At 55.9% G+C, this 23,464-nt stretch overlaps 1 protein-coding gene across 3 annotated transcripts in view; it reads left to right on the plus strand.

Moving 5' to 3' along the window:
- SPRYD3 (SPRY domain containing 3) overlaps window positions 1-23,464 on the plus strand; it is a 40,171-nt gene that overhangs the window by 12,833 nt on the left and 3,874 nt on the right. For 2 of the 3 annotated variants that reach the window (XM_073319136.1, XM_073319135.1), the window contains exons 7-10: window positions 13,109-13,258; window positions 16,203-16,260; window positions 22,613-22,732; window positions 23,295-23,452. In XM_073319136.1, the coding sequence (XP_073175237.1) occupies window positions 13,109-13,258; window positions 16,203-16,260; window positions 22,613-22,732; window positions 23,295-23,452 (486 nt within the window). The remainder of the gene's footprint in view (window positions 1-13,108; window positions 13,259-16,202; window positions 16,261-22,612; window positions 22,733-23,294; window positions 23,453-23,464) is intronic. The other variant, XM_073319137.1, reaches the window with a different exon arrangement.

A 23,464-nucleotide genomic window follows, 5' to 3' on the forward strand; every position in this document is an offset into this window, starting at 1 on the left:
TAGCCGAGTAATCCAAGACCATGCTTCTCCATCCTTGCAGGGGATTCTGGTCTGGAGTGGCCATTCCCAGAGCCCAGCAGTAGCTTGGAGCGCTGCCATGCTCTTTCTGTTCCCCAGCTGCCATGGTTACCTGGAGCGTGGTCCCTATAATTATCAGATGGGTTTTACCCTGGCTGGGGGCAGGTGAGGAGCAAGTCCCTCATTGGCTGGGGAAAAATCTCAGGCTGCCATGTGATGATCCCTCTGCATGGCTGGGTTGTCACGTAGCTTCCGGGCCTTGGTCCTACAAGCCCAGCCTGTGGACGTGCTTCTTGCTGGTGTGGGCAAGGTCCAGCACTAGGCCTTGTTCAGCCCCTTTCCCTACCTGCAAAGGGTACAAGGCTGACGATCAAAGGTGGGGTTGGGTCCAAAGGGATGAGGACCAAAACGAGAGCCGCGTCATGCCTGGCTCTGCACCGGCCTCGCTGAGTGTCTGTGCGGGCTTCCCTGCAGAAGCCGGCTCCTCGGGACGTTCTCTGCCCATGCTCTGCTGCACTGACCTCTCGATATGGGTCATTGCCACAGGGTGGTGGAGCCTCCGGTTGAGTTGGCTCTCCTGGCTCTGTTTTTGGCCAGCACGCCCCGCCCTCTGGAACACTGCTTCGCTTCCCTCCCTGCCTTTGCGGAGCAGGGATCTCTGTGTTCTGGCTGCTCCCCAAAGCCGGTGGGTGCAGCGGGGCGGTTCGTCACCTGGCATCCCAGGCGAACCCAGCAGCGGGGCTGGCGGTAGCTGCCTTGTTGGCGTAGCTGTAGGGCCTAGCACTTCACCTCGCTTCCAGCACCCTGTTGTGTTCGGTAGGGTGAGAAAGGAAACTGCTGAACGTGAGGGTGGATCGACCCATGGGCGTCTGAATTTCCCGCTTTCTTTGTTGCTGTGTCTGGATGCTCGCTGCCCTTCTAGTGGAGGTAGAGCCTGTGGCTGCTGCATTACCCCTGATGCTTCCGGGGCATCCTGAGTGCCGCATGCTCTAACACATGCTGTCCCACGGCAACGGGAGATCTGTGGTTAAAGTAGGGGACTGGGAGTCAGGACTTCTGGGTTCTGTTCCTGCCTCTGAGCCACTTTCTGACCACAGGCAAGGCTTTGCCCTCACTGCCCGTTTCCTGCCTTGTAAAATTAGGGCCAGTAATATCTGCTGACATCACGGTGGGGCTTATGAGGCCGGCTTAGTCTGAGGGATTGGAGGGACTGGCTCTGTAATGAAGTGCACAGCAGTGTCTGGAGCCCATTCTTGTTCGTGAGAGGGCTCTTCCCAACGCCAAACATACCTTCTCCTCCTCCTCCCTGGTCCAGCTGGGGTCCTTTTCCCCTTGTACTTGCATCTCCTCTTTCCTCTGGGGATCCCAAAGTCCTGTGGTAGAGGAAGACAAAGGCAATCCTTTGCTCACAGATGGGGAAACTGAGGCACGGTGGGTGTGGGGTATGTGACTTGACCGAAGTGCTGTTGTCCGTGGGGTTGGAAGCTAGAACCTTGTGCTAATCACTAGCTGCTGCTGCCTCCTCTTCCCAGCTGGAGCTCTCAGAGCATTTCTACCCTCTCCCAGAGCCTTTTTCAAAAACAAACTCGGGGCCCAAACCTTCTCCAGCTGTTAAAGGATTGCAGCTGTGAACGCAGACCCCACGTCGCAGCACATGTGACGGCCGCTCGTGTGTGCCGGATGGAGCCGGGCCGGACCATTTGATCAAGGCGCCGCGGCGGGGAAGAATCCGCCGTCTTGGGCTGCATCCTTTTCCATCTCAACCTCTGTTAACCGCCCCCCCAATTCTCCTCTGACATTTCATTGCAGACAACATCTGTGAAGTTGAATTTTGAGGCAGGGCCAGGAGAGACATTCCAAGGCCTTCGCTGACCTTTAGACAGAGCGAGTGTTTCTCATCTGCTCCCTGGAACGGCTGTGTGGGGTTTTGCCATGGCTCCTGCCTGCCAGGGCAAGTCTCTTTGGTTCTCCCCCCCACCCCCCCACCCGTTCCCTCTTGCCATGTGTAAATACCGGCCAGCTCAGCCGCACTACCACAAACGTTCGAACAATGCACGGTGCTAATTGACGCGGGAGGGTTGGCAGGGTGTGGCGTGAACACCGAATTAGGAACTTTATAAATAGGCTCTTGCATTCTTTCACGGTACAGCTGGCTCCTGTGTGCGACGGCACCCCACCTTTACTCCCTTGGTTTGCATCAGCCCCAGCAGAAGCCACTGTCCCTCTCTCGGGCAGAGGGATTCCCACGCAGGTGCTGAACTCTCCCATCTCCAAAGCAGCAGGGTGTGGTGGCTGGGGTTACTGGGACTCAATAAGGATAAGTGCAGGGTCCTGCACTTAGGATGGAAGAATCCAATGCACCGCTACGGACTAGGGACCGAATGGCTAGGCAGCAGTTCTGCGGAAAAGGACCTAGGGGTGACAGTGGACGAGAAGCTGGATATAAGTCAGCAGTGTGCCCTTGTTGTCAAGAAGGCCAATGGCATTTTGGGATGTATAAGTAGGGGCATAGCGAGCAGATCGAGGGACATGATCGTTCCCCTCTATTCGACATTGGTGAGGCCTCATCTGGAGTACTGTGTCCAGTTTTGGGCCCCACACTACAAGAAGGATGTGGATAAATTGGAGAGAGTCCAGCGAAGGGCAACAAAAATGATTAGGGGTCTAGAACACATGACTTATGAGGAGAGGCTGAGGGAGCTGGGATTGTTTAGCCTGCAGAAGAGAAGAATGAGGGGGGATTTGATAGCTGCTTTCAACTACCTGAAAGGGGGTTCCAAAGAGGATGGCTCTAGACTGTTCTCAATGGTAGCAGATGACAGAACGAGGAGTAATGGTCTCAAGTTGCAGTGGGGGAGGTTTAGATTGGATATTAGGAAAAACTTTTTCACTAAGAGGGTGGTGAAACACTGGAATGCGTTACCTATGGAGGTGGTTGAATCTCCTTCCTTAGAGGTTTTTAAGGTCAGGCTTGACAAAGCCCTGGCTGGGATGATTTAACTGGGAATTGGTCCTGCTTCGAGCAGGGGGTTGGACTAGATGACCTTCTGGGGTCCCTTCCAACCCTGATATTCTATGATTCTATGACTCCTTGGTTCTTCTAGCTCTGCCACTGACGCAGCGCTTGACCGTAGCCATGTCACATCGCTGCCTTGTGCCTCAGTTTCCCCTCTCTAAAACTTCCGAATTCTGGTGTGAAGGCTTAATGTCTGTAAAGAGATCCTCAAATCAACAGCATCTTATGAGTGCAGAGTGTTACTTTTAAATAGGCTCATTTCCTGGTCCACCAATACAGAGACCGTCCATTTTCCGAAAGAGACAGACTGCTTGGAGAGGGGCATTTGCCTGGGACAGAGCTTCTTACAGGCACAGACCAGTTTTGTTTCTTCATTTCTAAGTCACCTGTCCCCCAAAATGCTGTGTCGGATGAGAGGGGTCTTGAATGCAAACATCAGATGAGCTCCTTGGGGACAACCTAGTGCTGTTGGCAGCTGGGGAGTGGGGCTCCTCTGACAAGTTGGTATTGGGTTCTTCTGGGGACTGGATCAGCGCCCAGATGTGCCAGCTGGGGCATGCCAGCAAAACCATAGTCCTGCATGTGAGCTTGGCACCAGAGTGTTTGTCTCACTGAGATGACTTAGGCTTGGACAAAGCTACCTGTCCTGTTGTCCCTAGTGGGGAAATTGTGCACGAGGCAAGATCAGGCTTTTAAAGCCAAGACTAGGAGCTGGGAGTCGTGGGTCAGTGGATGACCTTAGCCAAGTCGCTGCTACTCTTTGTGCCTCAGTTTCCCTCTCTCTAAAACTGAGGGTAGAGAGAGCATAGGTATCTACCCCCAGTTGCTGACCTGGACAGAGGTCCCTCTGACTGCTACTCTCAGGGCAAAGCTGGCTCTCCATTCTCCAATCCCTAGCAGCTGTGATTCTGGCATCTTTCAGAAGTCGCTTGTTTGGCTTCTTTTAACATCATAATGTTTGCAGAACTTCTGTTATCTGCACTAGGGTAGCACCTTTGGGCCCCAACTGAGATAGGGGGCCCCGTCATTCTGGGCCCTGCACATACAGTGAGAGGTGATTCCTGCCCTAGAGAGCCTGAAAATTAAATAAACAAAAGGCCAGCGAAGGGCTGGAGGGAAATGAGGCTCGGACTAGACCTGGGCTTTCTGTACGTGCAGTTTTGTCCTGGTGTAACTGGTGGTCGGGGTGATTTGTTTTTTTGACCCGTCCGGTTATACCAGTACAACCCCTAATGTGAGCACAGGTATGCTGGTGTAAAGGTGCCTTTGACCGGTATAGCTTGTTCCATTTCCCCTACAAGAATAGGTCACCTTTATACTGGTAAGTCTGCATTCCCATCAGGGGCTTGTGCTGCTTTCACAAGATCAGTACAGTTAAAGCATTGCAGCGTCCGTGTGTGGACAAGGCCTGGGATTTAAAGATGGGATGTTGTCGGGTAGCCTAGACTTTACAGCATGTGCTGAAGAACACTCTGCTTTCTCTTTACTCAGCCTGAGAAGACCTGTCTTAGCTCGAGCTAGCCACTGTGGTCCATCCCACACCTCTAAATCCTAGTCTAGACAAAGCTCCAGACACCTGCTGGAGGTCATGCAGCAGGTTGGTGGTAGGGCCGGGAATAGAACCCGGGTGTCCTCAATCTTTCCAGTGCCCTCACTGCTAGACTAACTGCCGCCTGTGTATTTTCTCTCCTTAAGAACATGTTGGTGGCTTAGCCAGACGGCCGGAAGGGGGGTTGAAACAGTGGGTTCTGGGAAGGAAGGAGGCCTGGCAGTCATGTTGTTACACAGCCACTCCAGGAGCATGAAAGAGTCTTTTCCTCTAATCCTCGGTATAGTTCAGGCCTGATCCGATCCCTTTCTCTTGCCTGCTCCATCCCACTAGTGACGGGAGCGCATAACTAACCCTGATCCCTGCTGGGAAAGGGGGTCCGTGGGTGGCCCTGCCACACAGCGTGTGGGGGTGGCATGAGCCTGCGGGGCTTTAAGCAGCATGACGGGAGATTCCCTGCACTGACAGTGGAATCTCAAAGGCTCTAATCTTGGCTCCATCCAACTTTCTCGCCCAGGGGTCCTTGCGCTTCCTCCCCTTTCGTGGCTTGCAGCATGAACGTGTATTATCAATGAGACAGAGCTGGGCGGGAGTGGGAAGTTCTGTCGCTCTTCCAACACTTTGTTTGGTACTTACTGTTTTACCTGGATGTCCCTGGGATCCAGATACGTGCCCAGTCCCTCTTTGAATCTTGCTACGTTCTTGCCCTCAACAACATCCAGTGGCAATGAGTTCCACAGTCTAACTGTGTATTGGCGTGGAACATAGCCCCTTCTTTTCCAACTTCTACCTGTTCCTCCATGTGCCTGACTCAGAATTCTGGTGGATAGCTAATTACTTTTGCTACTAATTGAGGCCATAGGATGGCTAGTTGCTGCCAGCTCCTTACCCGCGGGAAGACCAAGCCATCTGTGATGAGACTACCTACCTCTTATACCTTGCTTTTCATCAGTAGATTTCAAAGTGTAATTATCTCCATTTTCCTGATGGGGAAACTGAGGCACAACGGTGACATGACCTGCCCCAGGACGGTGGCAGAGCTGGGAATAGCACCCAGAATAGCTGGTGCTCTATTCACTAGGCCACACTGCCTCCCTCTAGTGGATGGGCTCTGGCACTGCTGTGTTGCCAGAGAGATGAACACAGTGAGCCATCTCTGTGGCACATCTAGGGATTTTTAGCTTTGGGCCCTAGCGAAAGAACAGACTGGATCGTGAGGATTTCCCTGCACCCGGGGGCTGAGGCAACAATGAGTAATAGGCAGCAGCAGTTCATGGAGGACACGTTATGCCCGGCAAACTTGAGGGCTTTTTATTTTCATTGGCTGGAGTGACTTTGGCAAAGGGTTTGAGATGGTCTCGCGCTCCCTGTCTTGGGGAACTAGCTTCAGTGCATGCGAATCCAATTACCCTCCTGGGCTGGAGCAGACCTGTGTGGCGTTGAGATGAGGCTGGGGTGCCGTGCAGCTGCTGGCATTCAGCCTTTTATTTAGCAGCTGGGAAGAGTTTGCTAAATTAGCTGACCCACTGAAATTGCGGGGTGGCAGATACCAGTGCAACAAAGGCCAAGGGAGCTAGGAAGGTTGTCGATGTGGGCGGGAAATAGCCATGGGTCTGCGGTGTTGCCCGCTGCTGTGATTTCTCTCATGACTCTCTCGCTGCTTGGTGTCTCTTTACTCCTTAAAGCACCATCTCCTGGAGTCATGTGACAGAATCCTCAGCTTGGTTTTTTTTTTTAATTACTGAAAGTTTCTAGCTCTTGTGCTTGTGGAGAAAAGCTAGAAAACTTGACCCCAAATGTTCAGAAACTGGAAAGCCAATAAAAAGGATCACAAGCGATTTTTTAAACCTCGTGATTGGCTTAAAAATAATCTCGCAATTTTTGGAGCCTGACTTGGCGTTTTTGGATGTTTGGGGCTGGCAATGCTGGATCTGAACCTTGTTTTTTTGTTGTAGCATCGACTGCTGCGAGTACATGTTGCCTTCACAGAGCTAGCTACGCCAAGTAGCGAGTGTCAGCAGGCTCCGGCCCCTCGAGGGAAAACCCACTCTGTGCCTAGTCGGTGGGCAGGGGCTCCGAGGGAGATAGGCAGCGAATTGGCTGAGAGTTTGTAGTGCAGTAGGGGCCCATGTTAATTCGGCTGCACCTATGTTACAGATCCGGTGTTAGGTGTCCATCCAGCATGCCTAGAACCAGCCCAGGCTCCCAGGTGCAAGTACAAGCACCTCGCTGCCTGGAAGGCATCACTGCCGAGGGCTGAGGTGGGATGCAGAGCAGTGCTGCCGATCAGTGGGCGGGAGCGAGTAACCATCCCCAAGCAGCGGGGAAGGGAGGCGAGAGGCGGCGTTCGGGGTGGTCCGAGCGTCTCCGGCCAGGAGTGTGTGTAGTCAGCCCCCCTTCCTAGCCCAATTCCCAGTAATCAAATCTCCTCTCGGTCTTTTTTTCAATCAACTAAACAAATTGAATTCACCGTCAGGCTTTTTTTTCTAGCTCTTAGCTCACTTTTGTGGTTCCTGCTCCAATTTTGAAACTCCCTTTTTAAAATGTGGACCCCAGAACTGTGGCCAGTGTTGCGATGCTGGTCTCAGCAGCGCTTCATTAGAATCCAAAGTCAAGGCTACGCATTCTGTGCTGCAGCTTGACGCTGCAATGGAGAGTACGGCCAAGATTTTCAACAGGGAGACTAAGTGGCCCGTAGGGGAGGGATGGCCTAATGGTTAAGGTGCTAGCCTGGGGCTTGAGAGACCCAGGTTCAGTTCCCCACTTTGACTGTGACTTTGGGCAAGTCATTTAGGGGGATGCTGCCATTTGAGCCTTTGACAACAAAATCCATTCTTAACCTCTCTTGTGACTCCATTTCCCCATGTGAAATGGGGATAATAGCAGGGTTGGGCAGGTAAATACACTAAGGATTGTGAGGTGCTCAGACACTGGGGACAGGGCCTAGATTTAGGTGCTTAAGGGCCTGATAGTTCAGCTGTTTATAAAGGATTGTTGGCATCATTGTCATGTAATAGATGGAGAAACTGAGGCACAGAGCAGGGTAGGGGGTGAGGACTTGCCCCATGCCACCCAGCAAAGCAGTAGCAGAGCTGATGTCTTTGAAAGCGACTAGTGATTTTTTTGCATGTCTGGACTGCTGATCAAATGGCCTGGTTTCCAGAACGCAGGTGCTCGGGACTTTCTGAGAATTAGGCCCCTCTAAGAGGGTGCCACACTGGGGTGGGGTAGGGGCAGGGGCCTCCGAATCGCAATTGCTTGAAGGCCTGGGACATGATTTTCAAATTTCCTGTGCTCTGCCTACTGCACCATGCTGCCTTTGCCTAATTTTAATAATGTCCGACTGACTAGCTCTCTGATACAGCTTATCATAGAATCTCAGGGTTGGAAGGGACCTCAGGAGGTCATCTAGTCCAACCCCCTGGTCAAAGGAGGACCAATCCCTAAATGGCCCCCTCAAGGATTGAACTCACAACCCTGAGTTTAGCAGGCCAGTGCTCAAACCACTGAGCTATCCCTCTTCCCTACCAGGAAAGAACAATCGGTGAAAACCACCTCCGCCCTTGGGCCAGCCTAGAAGGGGAGATTGCAGACTGTTCCTCTCCATCTTGCCACCCTTAGTGCTGAATAAGTTTGCCCCTGCTAAATTCCCCCTCCCCCAATCCGTTGAATCTCTAGCCAGGGCTTTTCCGTTTTAGCTCCAGACTGTCAGGAAATGATAATGCACATAATTCACATTCTTCTCTCGGACAGTCTTATTACTGACGGCCCTTGATGAAAGGCCTGGTTTGGGTGCTCCGGTTGGCTGGGAGGGGGAGGTAAAGGGCAGTTTTATCATGTGTCTGTCTGTTCCGAAAAGTTGGTTGTCTTGGAATTTTCGTCATCTGCGCCACAATCGCCTCGGGCCGTCTCCTCCCCGCACACGCTCCCCGTCCTGGGGAATTACACGGGCCTCTTTCTTTTTCCAAACCCAGCTGCCTGCTAGGAAGCATCATTTGAAGGGAAGCTGGCAAGGGTGGCACAAATGCCCCCTTGAGAAGCCCTGCTGAGATTATGGGCTGATTCCCTCCCTGCCCATGGCAAAGGATTCTTAGGTTTGTCCATACAGGGACCCCCTGGAACCTTCATCCATCAAGTCAAGATGCCATTCAGCAATGTGAGAGAGGCCAGGTGGCATGTGCCCCCTCCTCACACCAGGTCCTGCCCCCCCTCCCCCCCCCGGTTGAGAACTCATACCTAGGTGACCAGCCAGCATGGGACTGCCTTTCCAGAGGGGCACTGTATTCAACCTGCCTACGCACTCAGCGGGCTGCCTGAGCCACTCTCCAGCTTTGTGCCTTGTTCTTCGGGGGGGGCCTTCTCAGACTTGTCCTCGATCCTTGCAGTTCCTTTTTCCTGGCTCAGCGCCACCCCCATCAAACCAAAGAGGAGCTGCGCTTGCCCATTGCAGCTTAGGAGCCACTCCATTGTGCTCTGCATTGGGAGGCTTCCAAATTATAGCTCTTTCAGGCCTGAAGCGTCTGTGTGTGATCATCTCTTTGAGCTCCAGCAGCGACCGAGCTATTGAGGGTCCTGTCACACACTCTCTGAGCTGTGATTGCTTCTGAACGCCGCGGAAGACACGGCGCAACCCTTATGGATGCAGCTATCGTTGTCTCTTAGCGCAGAGAGCGTTCCCAGCTCCAGTGGGGGCGAGGCAAACGCATTGTTGTATGGGTGTATGGCTATGGAATGGGGCACGAGGGAGGCCGGAGGGTGCTGGGGGCTGCACTTTGAGCTGGAGTGCGGGGGCTGGGAGGGATTGTGTAGGCCTGGGAGGAGTCCCTGTTGATGTTGGATGGCACAGGGCGGGGCTGGGGGGCGTAGGCTGGTAGCCGCTACTCAGTCTGTTATTCAGATGATGCCTTACTAGTTTTAAAGCAGCTAATTAAAAGGGGATTAAGGTATTTTGTGGGCAGCACCGCTGGGTGAATCACTGCCACTGCTGTGAGCGCTGCCATGGCACTGGGTAAACAATGCCCCCCTCCGGTCTCCAGGAGGAGCGTGCATGCCAGCACCTTTGCTGGGGCAAGTTGCAGCCGAGGGGCGTGAGCTGCTGGTGGGAAGCTTCCCATCTGGGAAGGTCTCCAGGGCCAGGGGCCCGGCTGGTGGGTGCCAAGCCTGCCCCTAGAAAGCGGTCACCCAACTCTGGGGTGCCAGCACTGGGGTCTGAAGGTATCTTCCCACAGATTCAGGGCAGCGGCAAGCCTGGCACCTCCCACGCTAGGGGTGAGAGGTCGGAGGTCAGGATCCTACAACCCATGGGCTCCGTGGCTGCTAGCCTGTGGGGCAGGTTGTGCTGGTGGTTTTTGTGTTGTGAGCATCCCTGGAGCCCATTTCCCTCCCCAGGTTTTAGGGAATGGGGTGGGGAGAAGGAGCCACCAAAGAGTCTCAGACTGTGCCCCCTACCTGGGAAACCCCTGGATATGTTGCCCCCCCAAATCCAGCTTGGATTAGGTCTGGAGAAGCTTCCAGGGGATGGGAATGGAAAACCACATGGGGAAATCTTCCCCCACTGCCCTTCCCTCACCGAAAGGCAGTTCCGCCATTGACTTCAGGGGAGCCAAGGTTCCCCCCAGATGCCTTGAGGCACCCCGCCTCAAGGGCTTTGGAGTTGCTCTGTAAGATGCCAGCTGCCCTGCACAAAGAGTGGAGCCATAGGACTGGAATGGTCGCTGAGGTTATGCCTGGTTTTGTGGGAGCCCCATCACATCATCCTGGCCAGAAATGGATCAGGTCCCTTCTTCAGACAGCATAGGGCACTTGCCCCCAACCCTTCCTACTGAGGCTGCAAACCCACTCCTCTCCTCCAGCCTCAGCTGCTCCCTGGCCAGTTAATTCAGATTTGTTCTTGTGCCAGCGTTGTCCTTTGGCTCCTCAAGCTCTTCCCCCTTCCCGGTGTAATTTACCTAGAGCAATTGGATCCCCCTCAGCCTTTGTCTGGCTGAGCAAGCCAAGCCCCTCCTGTCTCCTCTTGTGAGATCAGCTCCGTTCCCCTGGTCAACCTAGTGGCTCTTCTCAGCATGTGCTCCACTTTGAATGCCGTGTTCTGGCCTGGAGCACATGCTCTGGTTGTGTATTGCAGCAGAGCTAGCTGAGGGAGGATTGTGCAGGGGTGAGGGCTGTAGCCTGGGGATTGGGACACCCAGGTTCAATTCCTGGCTTTGCCACACACTTCCTATGTGACCTGAGGGCAAGTCGCTTAGTGTCTCTGTGCCTCAGTTCATGGCTACTGGGGAAAACTGCCCCACCTCGCAGCAGGGTTAGGAGGTTAAATACATTGATAAGTGTGATATGCCCAGAAGCTGCGGTTATGGGCGCCATGTTTGTACCTACAGTGGATCTATTAGAGCATGGAAAAAAATGTCCCTGGCTCTGAGCAAGCCCCTGGCTCTGCACAGCTGAGTGGCCCCACAAACCCCTGGCCATTCTGCATCTCCCCCAGTGTTTTAGAGCAGTTGCTGTGCCCAGGAAACTTACCCTCTTCATGTAATGGTGTGCAGGCTTTTTCCCATCAGCCTGTAGGACTAGCTCCTGGTCTGGTGCTGTCATTGGCCCCAGCCCTGTCTGGACGCCACATGCATGCATAATGTGCAGCCACCTACATTATCTGCTGTTCTAATCGACGGAGCTGACATGCTCTTTTACGTGATCCTACGTAAGTATCCTTCTCTTCTAAGCTTGCTTTCTTCCAGCAGGGGAACATTTACAGTCTCTTTCCAGTGTTGTTCCTTGTCAAGGAGTGACCCGAGGTGACTTCGTCTTCCAGAGCCTCGTGCTGATTTTATTTTGGTTCTTAAATGGATGAGCAGTTCTCAGAATCCCGTGGCAATGCAGCGACTGAGTGGAAAAATGTAAACCACTGACCCTTTCCATGGCTTGGCAGGAGCCAGCAAATATTGGTTCAACATGCAGCCGGGCTCCGAGATGCGGGGTGGGGGAGCTAAAATGGACAAGATGCTTTGGGCCTGGTACAAACTAATCTGTCAGCTCCAGCTGTCAGCCAGTTCGTGTGTTGTTTTCTTGATTGCCAGGCCTTTGACGTGGTGTGTCGGCTCTTGCAACTCTGATCTTGTGAGTGTAAATAAGACTCTCTTCCTAAGAGATGAGCCCAGGCAGCCCTGGGGAGCAAAGGAGGGTGTGAGGTTGTCTCGTTTATGATCCCTGAAGGGATATTTTTCCACGCAGCTGCGTTAGGTGGGACAAGGGCCCGGCTTGCTGGAGGCAGGAAACAAAAGCTGATGTCTGTGAAGCAACAATTGGAATGTCGGGCGCTGTCCAAAGAAAACCTCGTGACACAGGGCTTGCCTCATGAATCTGCAAAGCTCCCGGCCTTGTAAACATCCCCTTCTCCTCCTGAAAAACCCAGATTTTGCAATTCCCTCTGGATCCTTAGAGCAACTGGGACAGAAAATGCAGCTTTCTTCTCTCTCCTCCCCACCCTCCCAAAGTTAGCCAGATCCCAAGCGAGATCAGTTTAACTCAGTCTGTACTACTAGGACACAATCTATTTTTTCTCTCCAACAGAAGCTGTTTCTTCTAATGACTCCCCTTTCCTCCCCAACCCCAGGGCTTTTCGGGGATGGCTGGCTCTCTTGAGGAGTTGGCTATGGGGTGTTCTGGGTGATCTGGTGGGACGTAGGGGGTAGCCTAGAACAGCTGTCGTCGCAGGGTTGTCCCTGGCTTGTTTGAAAGGACTGAGCGGTCTCATTCTGCTTCCTAGAAGATGCTTCTCTGTATCCCAAGGGGGACAAGGCCTGACATGCTCTTTTATGTGACCCTTGGCCAGGCGAGCAGGTTGGCTGGCTTCTGTTACTTCCTTTCCCTCTTCTGTTGAAACTTACCAACCTTCAGTTCTGAAATCTGTCTGAGCCCCCCTCCCGGTCCCCAGTGTTGGGGGCATAAGTCCCTCCCACTGGGCGGAGCTAGATCACTGTATAACTAAGCCAGACTGAGTGACCCCACCCATAGGGCTGCAGAGACCCAGCTGGTCTCCTTCCATACAGGCTTTTCCATAAGCCATTCACTTCACCTTGAAGTGCCACGATTTAAACTGGGCCGGAGAGCTGAGTGGCATTCTCCTTTGCTCCCTGCCGGGCTACGAAACACTCCCAGGCTAGGGACAGATGGAACCTGCAGCCCAGGCTCCCCCGGGTCACTTGTGCAGTGCAGACAGGAGCAGGGCCTGCTCTGTGGCCGTGCAGGGGACCTTTCCAGGGCAAACAATCGATCATTCTACAGGTTAGGGGTTTGCTACCTATGACTTGTGAACAGGTGCCTGGGGGGTAGGGATTCACCCCGTCCTTCCTGTATTGCTAAGAGAGGGGAGGGTGTCCTGGTTATCTGGGAGTGGGATACTGGGTGAGGAGCTGGGACTGTGTTGGCATGGGAAAGATGAGAACTGCTGCCATAGGAGTCCCTGCCTTGTGGGTCTCCGGTGCCGCGTCTGCTCTCAGAGGTTGACTCCGATCTCCTGTTCTCTGCAGCTCCTGGAGTACGTGGGCAAGGGGAAGAGCATCATCGACGTTGGGCTGGCCCAGGCAAGGCACCCCTTGAGCACCAGGAGCCACTACTTTGAGGTGGAGATCGTAGACCCCGGGGAGAAGTGCTATATTGCGCTAGGCCTGGCCCGGAAGGTAAAGCCACTGCGGGGAAAGTGCCTTCTGGATGGGTCCCACACATCCGTCCGATATGTGTGTCTGTCCACGAGCCTGCTGATAGCAAGAGTGGTTTGAGGTGGGGCTTCGGAGACCAGGTTGTTCTGAGGAGATCTCCCATCCGTGGGATGACCCAGCCTAACCATGTTCAGCTTCCACGAGGTGCCCCGATCGTTACACAAGCTGCATGTTTTATTATTGTGCCTATTTATTAAAAGCCCCTTCCCAGGCACCCCTCTCCCCCCCAGCAGGTGAATGATCTAGCCAGGCTCATTTCTCTTTGTGAGGTCTCACCTGATTGTGGCATAGGAGCCATCCTGTAGGCTGCGCTGCCTCCCCCTCGAGAATGCAAACCACCCCCTGCCCCTTTCCTGCCATCTGTTTGTGTTTGTCCTGACATGTGGTCTGGATTCATGCACTCATGTTCATCTCCCGGGTGATGCAGCACATTACCCTCCCCTGCTGCTGCTAGCATTCCTCATGGCACATCGGGCTTGCCAGGTCCAGTCTCTGTGTGAGAGCTGGCCCTGGGGTTGGCTGTACCCACGTTGCCAGGTTCCATTCTCTTGCCAAGTCAGCTACTGTCTACAGGGATCTGCTTGTTACCCAGCTGTGCCTTGTCTGATGACAACCTACGAGTGAGGCTGCCAGGACAGCCCTAATCTGGGACAGTGATTGGGAATTGCTCTGCCGGCACTACGTGAAATGAGGGGTGGGCTCTCAGTTCAGTTCCTAGTGAGGGAGTGTCTGCATTGCAACGGGCACCTCTGATGACATTCTCTGCGGGGACCATGTAAAGTCGGGTCTGCACTTAGGTTTTGCCGTGTTAACTGTGTCGGCTTTGCCCCCTGACTTATTCCGGTTCAGAGAAGCGAAATAAGCGATACCCGCATAAGCAGTTTTATACTGGGATAACTCTCTACACTAGGCTTTCACCTGCATCACCGCGTTGGCAAAAACCTACCTTGATGGCAATAACTCTGCCGCTCAAACAGCTAAGAGCAGGCCTGGCCTAACGAATGAGACCAACACAGACCCTCTTAGGCGCTTTCTTCCCTAAGAGAGAAGGTGTTTTCTGTTCCCAGGTCTGCCACTGGCTTGCAAAGTACTTCTCCTCCCCCCTCCATGCCTCAGTTTCTCCATCTGTAATGTGGGGACAATGATACCTCTTTGAAAAGCGCTTTGGGATAAGAGCTAGGGATGATGATTGGTGGTTAAGATGAGTTGATAGGAGGTAAGCACTGAGGAAAGACTACACTGTTTGTAGTTTTCACATGAGTTGGTTGGCGGGTTGCGTTCTGGAATGAAGGGGGCAACCTGTCCATGGCCAGACCCCAAAGGAAGCTGCCCCTCCTCTCAGAAGAGAGGACTCAAAATCGTTAACAGGGCAACAAAATGCCCACGTGAATGGCCCACAACAGGCAGGAGGTGCCCCTGGAACCTGGGCTGGGAAGAAGCCAGAAGCGACCCCGTTTAATCCCGCTGTTCCTTGCCCACTTTTGCTGCAGCTGGAATGCGGCAAATAGGTGGAAATGGGCGCTTGTGTCCAGCGGTCTCTTGGGGGCAGGCCAGGTTAAGTGTGACAAGCCACGCTGGGTCACAGCATTGTCAGCTGGAAACCCTAAATTCCATCTACCCCTTGTACTGGTTTGGTCCCTGTCACCATATTGTCGTCATGTCACGACCTTCCGTGTATTTAACCCCACACGCCCCTAACCCTAACCCCATTGTACAGATGGGGAACAAGCACAGAGAGACTGAGTCCGTTTAAACTGTTCCCTAAACCTGGATCTGTGGGACCAGGGCTTATGGAGTTGGGATTTCTTGAGTGTCCGCACTGCGTTGTGAACCTGGGTTTGCAGCTGCTGGACCCGCGTCTCAGCCATGCTAATGTATCTGCGCTGTGCTGCATGGACCTTCTGACTCGGGGCTGCAGCTTGGCAGGCATCCCACACTGCTAAAAGACAGGGCTTGGAACCGAGTCTCAGTGGGACTCTGGCTCTGACCCACCCTCCCAGCAGGGTTCTAGGACTGAGGGCTTAGCGCCCTGAGTCAGAGTGATTTGTTTGTGGACGGAAGGGGGGCTTCAGAGCCCAGGTTCAGTGTTCAGTGTAGACATGCCTTGTCCAAGGGGCAGCCATTTGACTAAGTCCCAGGTTTGCGTACTAACCACTGGACCATCCTTCCTGTCTGATGTCCAGGTGATATTGTCGGGACTGGCAGCACCCCAACCCCTCTGATTGATGCAACAGGCCTATCCCTGTCCTGGGTCCCCAGCCCCGTAGCGTTCCCGCTGCGCCGCTAGCCAACGCACGCTCTGCACTGGGCTGGGCCGCGGTGGAGCAAGTTGCTGCGTAGGTCCCAGGAGCATCTTTCAAACAGGGGCCAGAAAGCTCTGGGGAGCAGGTAGCTCTGAGTCACCCTTGACTCATGCTGGTGCTGGCTGGCCTGCTGTTAGCCTTGGCAGCCTTCGGGCAGGGTTCCCTCATCCCCGGTGGTTTGGGATTGGTCTCGGTGCAGTGCATCCTCATTCATTGAGCTGCAGCCGTCTAATCCCAAGGGATTTACCTGTCGGTGAGTCATGCACCTGAGGCAGGCCATGCCACGGCCTCCCAATTAACTCTCTCATGGGCCAAGCGCTCTGATTGCACAGGGCCTGGTTCCCCTCCCCTTCCTGAAGCCAAGCGAGTCACAGCCTCCATCGGGGATGGCGGGAGGGGGCATGCCGTGGCGCCAGGGATGTGGCTGGGGGGAGTGGGGGATGTGTCTGCTGCGCTTTTACAGCTGGATTTTCCATCTCGGCCCAAGGCCAAAGGCAAACTCACATTTTATAGGGAAATATTTTAGCAATTCCCGCTGCTGGGACTCTAGGTGATAATGGGTGAAGTCATGAGACCCACCCTCCCTCCTCTCTCTGCCCTAGGACTACCCGAAAAACCGCCATCCCGGCTGGAGCAGAGGATCTGTGGCCTACCATGCAGGTGAGCGAGGCAGGACTGGAATGGGGAGGAATCTAAGTCTCTGGCCAGAACCCAAAGGAAGCTGTCCCTTCCCAGTTTAACCATGCACTCCCCAAATGCAGCAGCATCACCCAGGGGCAGCCACTGGCAGTCAGTGCAATGCACACAACTTGGGGGACGGTGGAAGTGTCATTCTCCCAACACTGGACACCAAGCTTTTAGTGGGGGAGTTTTCAAAAAGCAGCTAAGGGAGTTAGGTGCATAAATACCCCTGGGGCTTGCAGAAGCTTTTGAAAATGTCTTTAATGTCAAAGGGTCCGGCTTTCATTCTGCTCTCGGGGCAGCCTCTCAGCGGTGGGGTCTGGATCGTGAGTGGAGAAGTCCAGGGAGTTGGCAGCCCACCAGAGCGAGGCCCGGTGAGGCTCGGTGTTTGGTGCCAAGTTTATCAGCTGGGAAAGCTGGTTAATGTTCAGGCCACAGGTAGCTCCACTTGCTTACAACCCCACTGGTTACTGCTGCCATATCTGCCCATCTCCGGCTTGCGATGGATGATGGTGGTCCTCTTAGCTCTGAGTCCTCTCGCGCTGTGGGCTGGATCCAGTCAGACCCACTGCACTCCAGCAGGGATGGGGGATGAGTTATTTCCACTAGGGGCTCAGTTCATCTGGCTGTTGCCTTTCAATCTTCTTATGTCAAAACTGGCCTGCCCCCTTTCTGCTGCCACACGCTCCTCTGGGTCTTTGATGCTTGTTTCTGCCTGCTTTGAATTTAGCCCACATTAATCTGCACCCCAGGAAGAACAGCAAGCCATTATTAATTTGCTAAGTACCCGAACATGCAGCAGCCCTCTGTGCGTTGTCTATAGCAGGGGTTGAACCTGGGACTCTTAGTCTCAAATCGTGAGCCTCTCCTACCTGAGCTAACAGACCGTAGAGTCTCCTCTTCTTGTGTGTGATTCAGCCAGCGGGAACAGTCACCCAGTAGAGGGTGGGTTACAGTAACATCCCCACTACTGACTCTGCTCTCGAAGAGTGGTTCTCACCCAGCCCCTGTATGGAAGCTGGGCTCAAGCACTGAGGGCTGCAGGCCCGGGTGTGGACACATTCCCCCTCCCAGGGCTCATGATAAGAATGAACCGAGGCTGGCTCTTGTGTTGCTCGCTGTGAAAGCCCAGGGGACTAGCGGGTGCTTGGCACCAGGCTCTTAGGCAGAGCAATCGACCAGGGATCTGGAGGTCGGACTCCCTGGAGCCTCCAGCTGCCTTTCCTTAGAGGGTCAGATGAGCTTCTGTGGCCTGCGATGTGCAGGAGGTCAGAATAAATGATCACCGTGGTCCCTTCTGACCTTAAAATTGACGAGTACAGCGAGACCTGGGGTTTCCCTGTTGGCACCGTGTCTGCTCCACTGGGCCAGAAGGAGCTGGCAGTGTGGCTAGCTGAAGAGTGGGGTTCTCTCCCCTGCCTTGGACTGTAATGCTGGCTTTCGGCTGATCCCCATCAGCTGAGAATTAGCTACTAGCATGCTGAGCCAGCTGTCCCACTGTGGCTGCTCCCAGCCAGCACGCTCCACCAGCTGGGAGCTGAACAGCTGCTGAGTGCAGGGTTGGTCCTGGGGACTTGTTCCTGTGACCTGCTGCCTCTGTGGCTGCCTAGAGCTTTTGGAGGTGCTCGCTGCAAAGACCAGCTCCTGCTCTGATCATTCTGGCCTGTGTTACCCAACACACAGGGCTGTAAGTGTCCGTGCTGAACCTCTCTCTAGGGGCCCCTCGGCTTGATCTCTGGATGTGAATCGGCATAGCTGCTCCGAAGTCAGTCGTGCGACACCAGCCAGGCATCAGGCCAAGTGTGTGTAACCACACAAGCAGATCTCCAAGGAGCCACTTGGCAGATCAGAGCCACAGTGCTTAGAGCCAGGTGGCTGCTTGGCTCGGGGTATGGCTTTGGAGCACCACCTGCATCTGCTGCTGCCCAGGCTCAGCCGTGCTTTCGGGAAGGGTGTTGAAAAGATTTAGGTGATGTTGCTAGTCCAGCAGCAGAGCTCCAAGCATTTTACAGAGAAGGGCAGTAGCCTTATCCCTGTATGACAGAGGGGGAAACTGAGGCATGGGGCAGGGAAGTGGATTTCCCAAGGTCATCCAGCGGCAGAACTGGGAATAGAGCCCAGGTCTCTTGAGAGTCCCGTCTAGGGTTCTACACACAAGGCCAGAAGCTGCTGAGGGCAGGATTTTTACAACCAACAGTGCCTGGGTGTTTTCAACATCTCTGCTTGAGTCACCCAGTTATGGGCTCCCAACCCCTGGTTCAGGAGCCCCATTGCCACCATCTAGTGGTGATCGGGGTTTGTGTGCGGGTGCCTTGGTGGCAGCCTGACCTCTTGCTATCTCTGGCCTAGGTCAGCCCTTGAGTCTTGGCTCTTAGTGGCAGAGGCACTGTTGATGCAGTCTCAACCCTCGATGGACGATTGAGGCCTGGTCACCGTAATCCTACCGGGTCCTCTGGCTCCAAGACAGCAGGGCTGGGAGCCTTGTGGCCCTTCCCTCGGGATTGAAGTTGTTGGGAGCTGTCCCCACTCTCGCTCCGCATTCCATCCCTTCCCTCCGTGGGCAGTCCGACCTTCTGGGCCGCACTCCCTTTCTGCCTGATTAAGGATTTTATTTTCTCTGTCTGACTTGTCTCTCTGAAGGAAAAGCTGTAAACGCTTTTGATTCCTGGTGGTTTCTTTCCAGTGCTCGGCGCCAGGGGAACATTCAAATTCCCATCCAAGTATTCGATCTGCTGCCTCCCACTTCCCTTCGCTGGCCACTTCACCTTCCTCCTCCTCCTCTTCCTGGAAAAATTCTCCTCCCACCTTTTTTCCCTTCGTGTTACCCAGCCTTTGCAGTGCCAGCTGCTGCTCTGAGCTGCCATAACCTCTGGCAGACACGGGCGCTCAATCAGTCCTGCAGCGGGGGAATGTCCGGGCAGCAGAGCCCAGGCTGGGAGGTAGCGATGCAGACGGGCAAGAGCTTCTCCTATCCGCTCGTGCTGCAGGCGAGTGGAGGAGGTACCACGTGGGTAGGGGGGAGAGTCTGCAGAAGCGAGGGGCAGTAACCCGGCCCTAAACTCCCTCATGGGCTTCTGTTCATTGTGTGGCCCTCTCCCTCCGTCCCTGGCTCCTGCCAGCTCCCTGGTTTGTGGCTGGCTGGCGAATCGAGGGCAATCTCTTTTGTTTTGCTGCCTCTGAGTGTCCGGCTCCGGCTCTCATCACCCTCCTTATGGCACGGAGCTATCTCGGATGCTCCCCTCCCCATCTCTGCCAGGGCTGTGGCTGGTGTGAGCTGAAGGCATCCGTGAGGAGTGTGGGAGGCCTTGGTGGAGGCCAGCCGCCCCGTGGCTTGGTCACAAGCAGAGATCTTCGGCCTGCAGTGCCCGGCTTGCTCTCTTGGGCCGGTGGGTCTTTGCGGAGGCCTTTCTCCTTCCTTGCCCATCATCTTTCTCTCCCCCAGGGTGGGCTGGCTAGCCAAGGGCAGCTGAACATTGCTGCCCATGGTGAGCATTGCAGCTGGGTGCCTGGGGTGTGCCCAGATGCCCCAGTGCCAGGCCAGTTCTCAAACAGTTGAGCATGGTGTGCAGGCGGGTGCATGGGGGGCAGAGGCAGCTGCTGTGACCCACTTGTGTCCAGGTTTCCCAGCTCCCTTTGGCCACGTTGTCCTTTCCCTGGCAGCCCCAGCCAGTCGCTCGTGGCTCCAGCCTGGCCTCCCCCACCCCCATTTTGGATCTTGCCTCGTAGCTGGAGCTCAGCTGCCTGGCTGGCAGCCCCAGCGCAGTCTGAGTTGGGTTTGGCGAGCCTGATGGCTGGGTGCCTGGGCTCGAATAGCTGACTGAGGTTGCAGCACAGTCTAGGGTGCTGGGAAGCAGCAGACCTGGGTTCTAGTCCGGGCTCTGCCTCGACCTGCTCGGTGAACCGGGAGAAGCCCCTTCTCCTGGCTGTGCCTCAGTTTCTCCTCCATTCTTTCTGTTTCGTCTCGAAGCTCTTTGGGGCAGGGGAGCTGCATGGCCCAATGGGGCCTTGCTCTCACTTGGGGCTAATAGAAAAACTACCCATCAAGGAGCCAATCTCCTTCCAAACTAGGACTTTTGGGAGTGAGTGGAACGCGGAGTCCAGCCGGGGCCGAGAACTCCTACATCTCCTGAACACACACACACCCCCCCGCCGTCCAGTGCAGCCGCTGGCCTTCGTCTCTCCGGGGTTAGACCGAGGGATGCTCCCCATGCTCGCAGCATGGTTCTGATGCCAGTGCCCAAGGGCCAGTCACCATCGGGGCCCCATCGTGCTGGGCGAGGGTCGAGCTCACGGCCTCCCTCACCCAGACCTGGGTAGAACACACCAGTTGAGGTTGCTGTGGCCCCAGCTCAGCAATGGGGGGCGCGGAGCTCCCTGGCTTGGGAGGTCTGTGATGCTGGAGGGGAGGGGGCAAGGAAGAAAGGATTCCAGCCTAGCTCCGAGGCCGAAGGGGGGGGGTACTGAGGAGTGGGTGTATGGGACCCTGTGGGTAGGTGGAAGGAGCCAGGAGGGGAGAGCTGGGCAGGTACCGAACTGGCTGCAGAGGGCACGGGGTTGAGATCTACTGGGGGGTCTTCCCTCGGCAAGGGGGGCAGCAGCAGGCCATGGCCCCCTCGTTGCACCCTGCTGGTGCCCTGAGACGGTTGGGAGGTTGGAAAATCTCCAGCGACCTGGTGCAGGGGATGGCGTTCTCCTGGGCTCCTTTCCATGTGGCATGAGAGGGGGCTGGGTTAAGCCTTCCCTTGCCCCCGCCCCGAGTACCGTCCACCAGCAAGCCCTGCTCCCCCCAGCCTCCAGGGGTCTGTTTCCCTCCGGTTATCCTGCATGGGCCCTGGTGCCCGCCCCCGCCTGTGGCAGGAGCCAGGGGATCCCCTACAAGGCGCGCTCGCTCTCGACACACAGGAATGTTTACACAGTATTATTCCCAGCTTCGGTTTCCCTGGCAACGGGGAGAAATATTTACCGCCCCTTCCGCTGGGTGCATCTCCCTTGTTTGCTGAAACAACCCCCCCCTGCCCCCCGCCAGGCCTCCGCCTTCTGCCTGGCCCATGTGCCTTGGGGCTCCTTGGTCCACGAACCAGCTGCATGGTGCGGGAGGCACAGCCGGGGCCCCCCTGGCTCCTTTCACGTGGGCTCCCACGCTCGGCTTCTCTCCCCTGGCACCATCTGCTCTCTGGTACATGAGAGCCCATTCAGCGTGTGGCCCCAGCCCGGAGCTCACCCCGGTGCATCAGCTTTCTTGCAGCACTCCCGGGTGCAGGCCATGGCCGGCTGGGCGCTGGGGTCTCTCAGGGCTAAGAGGAGGGTCTGGCGCCGCTGGGCGTGTGGTCAGCCCCCTGGGTCCGGTCCATGGCTCGGGAGGCAGCTGACAGTACAGCCAGCTGTGGGGGCTGAGGAGGTGGGCGGGTTGGGGCTGGCAAGGGAGCCGAGATAGGGCAGGGTGAGGCCTGGGGTGCTGGCACCGTGCCCTCTGAGCGATCGCTCTCCCCGGCCTGTGGTAACATGGGCGCTCGCTCTGCAATTCGCAATCTCTGCACAGGAGCAGACACTGGTAGAGACCGGGGGGGCAGGGGGGTGCGTGCAGCCCATCCCCCCCGAATACGCCCATCCCCCCAGCTGCTAGGGAGGAGGAGTACAAGCAAACCACCTCGGTGGGCAAGGGCAAAGCGCCAGGTAAGCACAGCCCCTCATGCACCCATGGTGGGATCACTCATAGCTGGCAACTAGTGCGGGTCCAGCTGTGGAGCATTGCAGCGGGAACCCTGCACCTCTAGGTCTGTCCTGTCCTCCATGCAGCAAAAGGCCCAGATTCCCTGGACAATCACCTGCCCCCTGTCCCTTATTCCTGTATCCCATCCTCTAAGAGCAGCTGTTAACCTAGAGCGTCTTCCCCCAGTAGCCCTTAAGTGGGGGCTGACCTGGAACCTCAGCCCCCAAAAGCCGGATGAGCTAGGATTCCTCTCGGCAAGCCTGCTCACAAACCTCCGCGTGGCCCAGCCACTAAAGGGGGGCAGAGAGCCGCACTCTGTGCGGGGTCCACCTCTCCCCCAGGCTCGGCCCGTGCTCTCTCCTATCCTGGCCCGAGTCCCATGGCGCCAGTGCGGCTGTGAGCTGTGTGGCCCAGGTATCTCGTGCCATCTCCCACTGGCGGACGTAGTCTGACCCACCTGCCCTGCAGGCAGAGACCATGTTGGTTGGTGTAGACCGGTGGTGCTGCCAGGCTGGAAATCTCCCCAAAGAGTGGCCACGTGCCTGGGCATCGCTCCCCTTCCCGGGCCGCCCTGCCAGGCCCGCCATGCTTAACAGCCTCTCCTCTGCCTCTTCCTTCCAGACGATGGGAAGATCTTCCACGGGAGCGGCGTGGGCGACCCCTTCGGGCCCCGGTGCTACAAGGGCGACATTATGGGCTGCGGGATCATGTTCCCGCGGGATTACATCCTCGACAGCGAAGGTGTGTGACCGCACGTGGCTGGGGGAGGCGTGGCTGGCCCCCGGGGACCTGAGATCCAGTCCTGTAGCAATGAGTGTAGTGCTGAGGGCTGCAGCCAGTCCCCCAGCTTTGCCCCCGGTGGTGAAACAAGACTCAGAAAAGCAGGGGGGATGTGGAGCAAGGCAGCATGGTCTAGTGGCTAGAGGCAGGCAGCCGGGATGGCGTTTCTGGCTGTGCTGCTGACCTGGCCGAGTTGCTTCGACCCCCTGGCTCAGGCCTGGTGAGGGCAGGGGCTGGCGTTCGCGGGGCACCCTGGGTGCTAGGCAGTGCCGATGGGTGCTAGGCAGTGCCTTCGCTGTGGTGGCTGGACGGGGCTGAGCGGAGGACATGTGGTAGCAGCTCCTGGGGGGCCTGTCGGGGGAATGAATCTGGATTGGGGGTGGGGGGTCCTTAGTGGGGTTTAATCCTGGAGCCGCTGCTACGTGAGTCGAAGGGCCCAGCCTGTTGCAGAGACCCCAGCGGGTGCTCCCTGCATGGGGTACAACCCAGCCCCGGGGTGACCCGGCTTTCCCCACCACCCCAGGCGACAGCGACGACAGCTGCGACACCATGGACCTGAAGCCCAAGCTGCGGGGCGTGCGGAATGTCATGTACCTGCACCAGGAGGTGGAGGAGGAGGAGGAGGAGGAGGAAGAGGACGGGGAGGAGATGGAGCAGGAGCACGAAGGGAAGAAAGTGGTGGTAAGAGCTGGG

Source organism: Lepidochelys kempii, chromosome 20, assembly GCF_965140265.1.
Source record: "Lepidochelys kempii isolate rLepKem1 chromosome 20, rLepKem1.hap2, whole genome shotgun sequence".
Classification (NCBI taxonomy): Eukaryota; Metazoa; Chordata; order Testudines; family Cheloniidae; genus Lepidochelys; species Lepidochelys kempii.